At 44.6% G+C, this 12,191-nt stretch overlaps 1 protein-coding gene across 2 annotated transcripts in view; it reads right to left on the reverse strand.

Moving 5' to 3' along the window:
• PROM2 (prominin 2) overlaps positions 1 to 12,191 on the reverse strand; it is a 409,319-nt gene that overhangs the window by 28,641 nt on the left and 368,487 nt on the right. For both annotated transcript variants that reach the window (XM_069214431.1, XM_069214433.1), the window contains exons 18-20: positions 6,851 to 6,904; positions 5,489 to 5,569; positions 1,087 to 1,155 (exon numbers count right to left, since the gene is read on the reverse strand). In XM_069214431.1, the coding sequence (XP_069070532.1) occupies positions 1,087 to 1,155; positions 5,489 to 5,569; positions 6,851 to 6,904 (204 nt within the window). The remainder of the gene's footprint in view (positions 1 to 1,086; positions 1,156 to 5,488; positions 5,570 to 6,850; positions 6,905 to 12,191) is intronic.

Raw genomic sequence — 12,191 nt, forward strand, 5'->3', positions numbered from 1 at the left:
TTTGTGAAAATGAAAGTAACCTAAAAGATAAAGCAACTACAGTATTCAATTTCTTTGGTGCAAAGATGTCGCTTGACTCCCCCTAGGGGCTGTCCTGCCTCCCAACACCACACAGTCAACATCAAAGTCCCAAGCCAGAATTTTTTTTTAACAGTAACGCGCATGCAACAGTACATGGAACAGGCACCAGAAAGTGGGGCCACCACAGCAGCAGTGTCCCTTTAGCAGCACAAGTACAGATTAACTTGTACCCAATGGCACGTAACAAAGCCAAAAGCTTATGAATTTGCCCTATTTACCCCTGCTAGTGAGCAACACTGGCTGTTTGCCTTTGACGTCCCGTCAAGCAACTCCATAGTTAGTCCTGTTTCGTTATACTTGAGAGAGGCATTGAGTGCTAGTTTTCCTTCCTAGTCTCAACCTAAATTGCGTCCTGTGGTTGTTGTAATCTGCCCACATTTGTCTTCTTCACTGCTTCAAGCCGGCTTCACTGTTTTGGGACTGCAAAGATGTGGTGGGCCTTCACTCGGCCAGCAGAGCGCCATACCCTACCTCTTTGACACCACCCCACCAGCCATCATGTCTGCCACAGTGCTGTACAAAGATTGTCATGACTGATTCCCACTTCTATCCCTCTGTCCTTAGTGTTCAGGTACTCACTATGTGTATTCCTTAGTTTTCTTAGTGTGGGTGGTGTAGGTATTATGCTTGCAAATAAGTAATCGAGACGACGGTCAAGAGAGGGAGTTTTTTTGGAGCTGTGTCTGCGTTGCTGACTTGTAGACCTTGGCTTCGGCACTTGACTGGAATCATATGATTCTGGGACTCTTGCTTAATCCACCAGTGCCCCCAATTATAACAAATGTAATGAAATATAGTTCTAAATGGGCACTTGAAATATGTAAAAACGCTAATTAATTTGAAGTGCAAGCGATCCTACGTTTTCCAGTTAGCTTTGCACTGTATATCATTTAAATATAGACGAAAATCTGAGAAAGTGCATTGAAATCGAGGTAGATAATTTAGATGATAATATAGATACTCTCCACTACCCACCGGCAAAGGTGGGCTGCAAGCGGTACTCACCGTTCTGTTAACCCACTCCACATACTGCACGAAATATTCCAGCTCCTTCCTCGCGAAGCACTCTGTCTCCTGGGGTAGACAAGAAACAGAGCATCTTTTAATGATTCATAGTTTGGGTTTTGGTTTAGATGCTCTCCACGTCTTGTCACAGCTCTCTCAGTTCCTGCGGATCAGAGTCTAACCGCTAGAGCCTGTCTCATTCCGCACATCACTGGCCTTGTTTACACCAGTGGCGGCACACGCGCTCCCCACATCAAAAGTTCAAACACCCTCACTGACTATTGGTCATTCCCCCACATCATTTATTTATCTGATTATACAACACTTTTCTAGAAGCTAAAGCATGGCCTGGAAATGCAGAAAGCTGAAAAGTATCGAGGCAAATCCAAATTGTGTAGGCTGGGAATCTCGAATCCCAAATATTGATAGGGCAGAATATCCTTACAACTAAATTTGAGAGTCAAAATATCGAAAGGTACGTTTCTAAAAATTCTTATGCCTAACTCCACACATAAGCACCTTGGAAATAGAAAAACTTTCTACATAGGTAGATGTATAGTTAGGAATATTAAATCCTTACCTCTCTCCTTGTACTAACCAAACCTTTCACTATTTTGTCCCTCCATTGTGTGGTAACAATATCCTGCCCGTCAATATTTTGGATTCAATAGTCTCAACTAAAATCGTGGCAAATTATTTATTATCATTTTATTGAAACATTTAACACAGTTTTGATTTCAAATAAAATAAAGCTGATCCTCGAAAGGCTATCTTGCTTGTATGAAATTGGTTAATGTACATTTACTGTCAATTAATGTTAATTTGTTGATTGAGGATTTCGAGCTGGTTTTGTTTTATCTCAACATTGAGGTCTGCCCGGATATTAATTAGATCACATGTTGACCGCAAATGTTTATAATGTTTTTTATCATTGCATTTTTATTGCGATGTTATTGCTTAATGGAAAATTATTCTGACTGCAATAAACCTGAAGTTACCCAGTTAAAACATTGTAAGACATCAGTGCAATCAATAAAAACAGCTAATTGATTTTTTAACATCTTCTACTACAACCAAGCTTTCATAAGCCGATAATTTTTACTTTCCCATACTGGGAATGGTTTTATCGTGCTTCACTAGCACACCCAGACCAAGTACAGCACGAAAAGCGGCAAGCAAGCTTCACTCACACACAGACAAGTGCAGCACAGCAGCAGCCCTGCAAGCTTCCGTCAGAGAGAGAGTACGGACAGTGTTAGCATCAGCGAAACACGATTCTCTACACTCCCAGAATAGGTAAACATGTGCAATTGGAGTGCAAGGATGCCCTGTTGGGTTGGGAGAGAAGAACATTAATGGCCTATCAAGATGGCTGAGAAAGGATGCTTATCAAAAAATAAGATAAAAACAGACTTCAAACACAATGGTTGTGAGCTGGGATATGGGGTTGAAGGCTTTTACCAGGGTGACGGATTGATGTGGTCAAAGTTGAGGGTGATGTAGCACCCATGCCTCTGCAGCTCCAGTTTGAGTAATCGATGGAGTGGAAGACGTCTAAATGGTCTAATTTCCTGTGTGCAGGAGCTTTGGAAGCCAGACCAGTTTTTAACGCAAAGTATAGCCCGGTAAATACATTACTTGAAGTTTTTCCATTGAGATCCATTCTTCAGCTTAGGCTCATGCCGGGCGGCCATATTGTGACAGACCTCTCCTTATGCATGTCTGTCATTCACAAATCCAGAACACGGAAACATGTAGGTCACGGTAAAACCTTCACCTGCTGCTGCAGTTTATTAACACTTGTCTTGACAGCATCAATCTGACTGATTGACAGCACTTATAAAGCACATACTGCATGACTAGGTTTCCTGGTGATGGTACTAAGTACTCATATGTATTTTTATTCCAGAAGCTTATCAATGAGAGCGAATGCTGATGTCGACTAGAAGGGAGATCTAGATTGTGGGAGCCTACACTGAGAATGAGTGACTATATCCGGTCTTAATTGGGACTTTGAAATTATCAGGAGGGCTTTATTTTTAGTGCAAATGTTTCAGTTTAATAGGTAATGGTGAACGATTGAAGAAATATAGACTGGGGCCAACTGGTTGAGGCTTTTGAAGTTAAAGCATGTGAGTTCTGTTAGCTATCATAGAATCATCACTGTGCCACAGCGAAGCAAAGGGAACTTTAGTCAAAACATTGTGAATGTTCCCACAAAACAATTTCTTGGGTAAAAGTGTCCTGCTAAAAGTATGTTAAGCTGTTATTTCCCCCCAAAACTACTGTCAGATACATGTTCAACCTGCTTTTAAAAAATATCACACACTTTGCACCATTCACAAACTAGACAGAGTTTTTAAAGAAAATTCACAGAATTGTATTGGGTATTGTATTTATGGTGTAGGTAGGTGTGTGGTGTCTATATAGTGCTGTAAAGTGTAGGTGGTATAGGGTATGTCGTGTAGAAAGTAGATTGGTGTGCAATGTATGATATGTAGGCAGTTCTGTATGATGCACATGGTGTAGGATTTGAGTGGTGGTGCATGGTATGGAACAAGGTGGTGGCACAGAGTTCAAGTGGTTGTATACAATGTACAATGTTGTTTAGAGTGTAGGCAGTGCTGCAGAGTGTGGGTGGTGATGGAGGCTTGGACTTTAGAAGCAGGAAGTGGTGTACCTTGTAGGTGTTGGTGAAAGGTAAATTGTGGTACTCAATGCAGTTGTAGATGGTGGCATTTGTAGGTGATATAGGATGTACAGCAGTGCAGGTATAGTGTGTAGCTGGTGCATGATGTAGGTGGTAGGGTATGAAGGGTATGAAGTGTTGTAGGCAATGAAGTATGCTTAGAGGGTGAAATGATATGTTGGTGGTGTGCATTTAGATTAAATAATAGGGTGCATGCGGTGCTATAGGTGTAAATTGGTTGTACAGGTGTAGGGAGTGGGTGGGTACTGAGGTGTGGGGTGCAGAGTGGAATTGTGTGTGTAGATGGAGAAGTATGGAGTAGGTAATGGTATGGGGTGTAGGTAGTGGTGGTATAGATTATTGCATGTAATAATAAAGTGGCCAAAGCAGTAAGCCCTGTTGTATAACGGCACCCCCTATTCCATGCTGCACCTGTAACCTCAGGACTGAACAAAGCAGCATAGCATGCTCTGGGGCGGCAGCAACAGAATAGCGACAGGAAAGTGCTGCTGTCTTCTTGTTGTGCCATACGGGCCCGTATGGGTACAAGAGGCCTGGAATGTGAATGAGAGGAAGGTGCATTGTGGTGAGGAGATTCAGTAAAATGCAAATGGAAAGGCATAGGTTAAAGGCCCACGTACCTAATGGATTGGGTTTAGGTAATTTAGCCTGATAGGGATTTTAAAGGGTGCCGCTAGTGATATATGGTGTAGGCAGTGTACGTTGTAGATGCTGTGGAGTACAGGGTGAGGGTGGTGTAGGGTACAGGTGGAAGTGTATAAGGTGTAGGTGGTGTTGGAGTGCAGAGTGTAATTGGTGGAGTGTTGTGGTGTGTTATACGGTATAAGTTGTAGGTGATGTGGAATGTAGGTTTGTTGTGTGTGTAGCTAGTGATGTATTTCAATGACATTCAAATCGGTGTTATCCTGTAGAGGCAGGATGGTTAGGGAGTGTTGTTTCAGCAGTGGCTCGGGGCTCTCATTGTAAGACTTGACTCTGATAAGATACTGAGGATGATATGGGATGGGTGTGTAGCGCAGTCTTTAGATCTCAGAATATTGGAGCCCCAATATAGGCACACGCCCATCTGTTAGACTTGACTGGTATAGAGTGCTGGTGGTGGCATATGATGTAGGCAGTGACAGCTGTAGGAGGTTTTGGGGTGTAGAACGGGAGGATAATGGAGGCTGTGGTGGTGGTGTAGTGCTCAGATGGTGGCATATGGTGAGGTGTAGGGTTTAAGAGGTGTTCTAGTGCATTGGTGGTAATCTAGGCTGTAAGTGGTGTTTGGTGTAGATGGTATAGAGATGTAAATGTAAGTGTACGTTGTAAGTAGTGTCAGGATATGGGCAGGGTGTAAGTGGTGGTGTTTGGTGCAGATGGTGACATGCTGAGGAGTAAGTTGTAGGTGCTAGGGGCTGCGGGTGGTGATGTAGGGAGTTGGTAGCAGTCTAGGTTCTAGGTGGTGTTTGGTGTATGTGCTGTGGGGGGTGCAGGTGGGGTGTAGGGACCTTAGGGTCAGCATGTAAATTGTGGTGTAAATATAGGTGGTGACAAGTGGTAAGGTGCAAGTTTTAGGTGGCCTGGGTGTAGGATACTGTGTAGTGTGCTTGTGGTGGTGTATTAGGGTTACATCATTACTTGATGTAATGTTCTTTCCCTATATATGCTTTCTGTTACGAGGATAGGCGGAGAGAGCAGGAGTCTACTCACATTTTGTAGCAGTTGCTGGAGATCTACAGCCAGGAATGTTTCTAGGCGCAGAATGTCTTCGATTGTCTTGTTCGTCAGAGACTGAAGACCAAAAACAGAAGAAAAATGAGCATAAGGAAACTAAGTTAAGCAGGAGCAGAACGTTCAAATGTTTTTTTGAAAAATATTTTCATTCCTTGGGATGCAGCCAGTGCAGGTGCATGCACATGCAGGTGGCCATGATTACCTTTCTTTAGTCATACTTTTATTATTCCTACCCATGTGTCCATAAGCATTGTCAAGTTCTATAGCTCTGCGGTCAGCTAATAAAGGTCAGACCTATTGGGTTTGCCAGTGCTTGTTACTTTCCCTGACAGCCAAGAGGAGAGACTTGCACTTTGACCTGCTTGGACCTTAACCATCTCCTCACAGCTTGGTGGCACCTTCACGTCCAAGCGAAGCCATTTCTTCAGTTTCTCTTCGCATGTGCCATATGGCTATCCGTTGAAAGCACGGTGAATCTGTAAGAAGAGTGTTTGTTTTTTGTCTGCGATGACACAGCACTTCTGAGATAGGTCCGAATCTAAAAAGTTCACTGTTATGAATTTCTGCCACTGGCTTGTTTTGTGGTGTCAAAATGTCTGTGACCAAGCTCTACTGGAACAACTGTCTCCTTCTTATCTGAGGGTCATTTGACTTGAGGCTTCATTACAACCCAAGCTGGAATTTGGTGCAGCAATACCACACACTCAATAAACAGTATTACCACTCGCTGTCCTATAGCCTTGACCCCTGCTTTACTGAGTGTGAAGGACTTCATCTCACATCCTGTGGCCATTAGACATCTTTAGAATACACTTGATTGCTGGTGTCCAGGACACGGAGGTTATCCATGGGGTTGTATTACGGAATATCGTCCCCTCTAACATCGTGGACAGAATATTGAGGGGCAAAACATCGAAAGGCAAGTGCAAATAGGGAAGTTTAGATTTACTATTTCTTACTCCACATCTAAGTACCTTGAATATATATATATACCACGTAGGTACACAGATGTGGAGTTGGGTTTAGAAAATCTAGACTTATTTACCTGTCAGTATTTTATTTTCAATATTTTATCCTCGATATTGTATCCAATCGATATTCTAGTGATACTATTTAGGGTGAACTCCATCCATTGAAGGGTCATTCAAGATATTAAAGGTCTCAGAGTGAAAGGAACAAAACCCATGATACACCACACATTTTGTTTTAGGGTACCCTTCCTGCTAATCTTCATGTTTATATTATCAGGGATGAAAAAAGATGGGAAAAGGTACATAAAATAACAGAAAAATGAGTAATTCTTAGCTGACACTTTCTGCCACTTGATTATACTAGTACCTGCACCGTGGGCGAGAAGACTGACAGGAACTGGACGGATTCATTCATCTTTGCCTGAAACAGAAAAGAAATGGGCAGTATTTATAAAACCAAGAGACACATGCCACAGGAGAGATGATTAGTCCAGAGAAAGGGATAGGAAGCTCGGGACCAGAGACACATTTATCCAGGAAAATAGACATTTGTCCGAGCCTGAAAGGCTTGTCTATAGGCGAGACTTCAGAAAAAGTGACACTCATCAACAAGCAGGCAGTTATCAAACAAAGAGCTTATTAATTACAGAAAAAGTACAGGCATTTTGACAAGGCTGACATTTGTTGAGAGAAAAGGCACTCATTGAGTGAATAACACTTATCAGGGGATGGGTAGACTGCTGACAGATGGGATTTCTCATTAAGCAAGCCACAACTTACTATTATAGCTGAATTAAAAGGTGACATTTTTCCAAATCCAGAAACCCCTTGCCTTGCCATATGCTCGGTTTTGCGGTCCCATTGCTGAAAGTTTTAGCAGCCCTCTTTTCATTTCTTGGCCCTTCCAAATCCCTCCTGATTCGATGACTTCCCTCACTCTTCTCGTGTTTGTCCCAGCCCTGGAACACTTAATTTTCACCCTCGTTTGTGATCTCTTCAGCGTATGTCTCCACTGCTGACATCAGAGAATTAGTTTTGCATTTTGAAATTTTTATAGTATTTGTCTTTAAGCAGTCGTGAGAGTGGTTGCTCTTCTCCTCGTGGCATATCGTTGTTCCCTCCATCTTTGCTCTGTGCACTGCAGGACTGAGTGTGCCGTGTAGCTGGCATGTCCACGGAAAGCTGAAGAAATGGAAGCCAGTTTGGTTATTATGTAGCTGCATCCGCCACTTGGTGCTCGGTATTTATGCTATTTCATCGGCAAGAAATGGCCACTGACAGTGACTGTGCCCATGACCCTGTGCAACAACCCCGCCGTGGCCTGCACTGGGCCATATCTGGGGTGTAAGGCTGTCATCTCTGTACTTTCCACCGTCAACCCAGTGTCATCTTTAGGATTTTGAGTGCTCTAGGCAAAACATAACTTAGGGGCCTTTGTTTGGATCAACTTAACATTTCATTACACATCTTCTGCTCATTCAAGCCTCATGCTGCCAAAAGGGGTGGAGAAACAGACATGTAAGACAGAGAGAAAGCTCACTTTTCCAAAGGCAACGTGGAAGGAGGGGTCCTGGGCAATTGCCCACTTTGCTCATGCCTTAAAACCTTTTGCTCTGCAGGGACAGCAGGGACTGCCTGGGTTAGGTCCCTGGTGTCTTCTTCCCCTGTAGTGAGTGTCCTCCAAGTAGGACCCCGCCCCCCACAGACACACGTCAGCCTACACTACCACGGCCCAACCCAACGTTTGCTCCCCTAAATGGGCTTTGCCCCAGTCAATGTTGCGGGGCTTGAAAATAAAAATAACACGGAGCTGAGGCCTGTGCATGGACTAGCATCTCAGCGGGGCATCAAAACAATAGGCTATTTTCATAAAAGCACGAGATTTGATGGAGGAAATGTAAGTACATCTAAAGGAATGCTGGATCACGTCTGCTCTTGGTCACCAAAGAAGGCAAGGAGGCATGTGCCTCTCGGACACTAGTTTTTAGCCATTACTTTCCTTGAAAGAACTCCAGCTGACCAGGAGCCAGAGTTGCTAAATAAAGCAGGCAGGGAGAAAGGATAAAAAGTGGACGGCAGGAGAACAAATTAGAGAGATGGATCCAAGAAGGATAAGGGGCAGGAATCATGTGACCAAGAAAGGGATAACAAGGAAGAATACACAATTTGCAGAGTGACTGAGAGAAAAGGAAAGGGATTAGATGAAAATAGATGAACAGAAATGAAGTCAAGGAAGTAAAAAAAGGGAAGGCACCATGGAGACATAGGAGAAGCGGCGAGGTAAGCCTGACCTTGAATTATTTGCAGCACACGGGGCATCTCTAACTATAACATCACCGAACCGATTCTGACCAACCACCGCCACGCATTCAAGCACCTCCCCACCACTACCAACAACACACGCACACACACACCGCACATCACTGAGGTGTTTATGCCGGCTACACCCCCACCGAAACATCGAGGTTGTAAACCAAGTATTGTATATTACAATATTGTCAAGGTAAGTACATACAAGTGTATGTGTACTATAAGTAACTCCAAATATACGGATCTTGGTGGTATATATTGTCGAGGTACATCAAAGTTGGGTTCAGTATATTAAACATATACTCAACTACATATATTAGGTGTGATGATACTATGGTAGTCGGTATATTGACAACGATGTTCTTGTAGAGCGTCATTATCATCCATTGCATTGTAAATACAAGTAACCCCCCTCCGAATGCTGTTCAACAGCCAAGAAGCAACGGAGCCGGCGATGCTGCTGTGCAATATACACCGCAACAAAACTTACAGCAAAGAGGAGGCGGCCCCGGTGCCCAGAAGCACTCCCACCCTTCTCACCGACAGCTACTTCGGAAACTTAGAAACGCTATTTTCGCATTTAGAATTCAGGCATGAGGCAATTACAGGCAGCGCTGAATGTGCAAATGTCACAGTTCAGATGCTCATCTTTCACGCGCGGAGACAGGTGGCGCTCAGCAGGCACCAGGCTCGGCTGCTGAACCCGCAGCATGAAGCAGTTTCTTCCCGTCAGCAGAGGCAGCCAATGAAAGGGGGTTATGTCATTCCTGGTTCTGGCAGGGAGGTAGCCAAGGAGGTCAGGAAGCTTTGGGAATGGCTGTGCCGTATTTCGACCACAGTGATGCAGAACGTCACCAAGAGTTCAAGCTCGAGGTGGACATGAACTAACCGGAATCATGAAGTCAGTCAGACATTATTAGGAGATGAGAGGGCAGAATGCTAAACAAGTTAGAGCTCATGGGTAGTGAAGTGAGTGGGCAGAATAATAAGAAGGTTGGAGCAGATTATCAACATACAAGAAGGACGGTGAAAAGGTTAGTCTGGGCATTTATTGGAAAGAATAATGAGCTAGGATGAGCTGAGTTTGGTCCTCGGCGTGACAGTCATTGGCCTGGACAGAGATAAATATGGCATTAATTGGTCAGAAACACAATTCATTTTGAAGGTAATATTGGATATTGACAACTGCGAATGGTGAGCAGGGTTGAGTACTGTGCTTAATTTGTCAAAATACAACTGCCAGGGCCGAACTTAATTCACTGCATCGACAGAACCCACATTCCTGCCCTGCTGCTGAACGGCAGTGCTAGGATAACTTACTAGCCATCACCCATATTTATACTTTTTTAGCGCCGCATTTGCGACATTTTTTGACGCAAAAGCGACGCAAACTTACAAAATACAAGTTTTTTGTAAGTTTGCGCCTCTTTTGCGTCAAAAAGCTGCGCAAATGCGGCGCTAAAAAAGTATAAATATGGGCCTTATTAATGACTAATGAATGTCACCATAAGCTGTAGGGATGGCCCGGAAGTGAGAATGTTATTATTTGGTAATACACTGAATTGCTAAATACTTGTGCCAAAAGGATAGGCCGAGAGTGCCACCACGTGGTGTAAGCTTATAATCAAGTGCTGGTGTTTAAAATAAGTGCGGGTGGTGCCCACCAGCAAACACCAGCAACAATAGAGCACTGGTTGAATGTAGTTCTGGACCTTAACTGGCATTGGTGTGGAGCCTGGTACAGCTGATGTAGGTTGGACAGGGGTGGCGATGATTAAGGTTTTGATTGGGCAGCATGATCAGCAGAGTTGAAATTGAGCATGGGTAGAGCAAAGACTCAAGCTGATTTTAGGCTTTCAAGGGGCAGAGCAATGAGCAGCCCTTGAGAGGATTATGGGCACTGATCATGGACGTCATTTAGGAGTCGCCAGGGATCGCAGCTGCGACCATTGGCTTGCCCTTTGCAACCCCTGGCACTGCCTTTGCGACCTCTGGCCTCAGAGGTGGCAAATTCAGTGCCAGAAAGACAGTGGCAGCTCGTCCTCATGGACGTCAGTTGGGGCTCCACTCTCTTTGTCTTCTGCCAATTTTTTATTCCACTGATAGGGAATAATAATGTATTTTTTACTATTAGTTGTGAATAATAATGTATTTTTTACTATTAGTTGAACAAAAATGGAGTACAATTAGCTGGATGTTAGACTTTTCATCCTTGGCGTGGTATCCCTTAACTTTTTGCCTCTGTTCCCCAGGTTGTTGATGTGTGCTGGACCCTGATTTTACTGTTTTTGTTACTCTGGGCACTTTACCACTGCTAACCAGTGCTAAAGTGCAAGTGCTCCTTTACAAAATGTGCATGTGATTGGTTTATCCATGATTGGCATATTTGATTTATTAGTAAGTCCCTAGTACAGTGCACTAGAGGTGCCCAGGACCTGTAGATCAAATGCTACTAGTGGGCCTGCAGCACTGGTTGTGCCACCCACATAAGTATCTCTGTAATCATGTCTCAGACCTGCCCCTGCAGTGTCTGTGTGGGAAGTTTTAACTGTAAATTCGACTTGGCAAGTATACCCACTTGCCAGGCCTAAACCTTCCTTTTTCTTACATGTAAGACACCCCTAAGATAGGCCCTAGGTAGCCCTAAGGGCAGGGTGCAGTGTATGGTTAAGGTAGGACATATAGGGCCTCATTACAACCTCAGCGGTCTTACTAAAAGACCGCCGAGGCTGCGGGAGCCAGAATACCGCCATTGCAGGCGGTATTCCTGGCTCCCTATTATGACTTTTCCGCTGGGCCAGCGGAAAAGTCACATCAACATTACTGATGGCTCGTAATAGAGCCGGTGGCAATGCTGATGTGCAGCGGGTGCAGTCGCACCCATCGCACATTTCACTGCCCGAAATTCGGGCAGTGAAATGCGCGACGGGGCTATGCCTGGGGGCCCCTGCACTGCCCATGCCAAGTGCATGGGCAGTGCAGGGGCCCCCAGGGGCACCCCAAATCCCCCTTACAGCCAGCCTTTCCATGCACAGGCTGGCGGTCAGGGACTCATAATCCCCAGGGCAGCGGTGCTTGCACCGCTGCCCTGGGGATTATGACCACCAGGCGGAAGCCTGGCGGTATGTTGGAGGGGCCGGCGGTATGGCCGTGGCTATTGCGCCACAGTCATAATAGCTGGTGGAACGCCATCACCCTGTTGGCGGTGTTACCGCCAACTTACCGCCGGCCGCCAGGGTTGTAATGACCCCCATAGTAATGTGTTTTATATGTCCTGACAGTGAAATATTGCTAAATTCGTTTTTCACTGTTGCAAGGCCTGTCCCTCTCATAGGTTAACATGGGGGCTACCTTTAAATCTGATTAAAGTGTAGATTCCCTTTGGGAGCAGATGGACA

Source organism: Pleurodeles waltl, chromosome 11 (assembly GCF_031143425.1).
Source record: "Pleurodeles waltl isolate 20211129_DDA chromosome 11, aPleWal1.hap1.20221129, whole genome shotgun sequence".
In the NCBI taxonomy this organism is placed as follows: Eukaryota; Metazoa; Chordata; class Amphibia; order Caudata; family Salamandridae; genus Pleurodeles; species Pleurodeles waltl.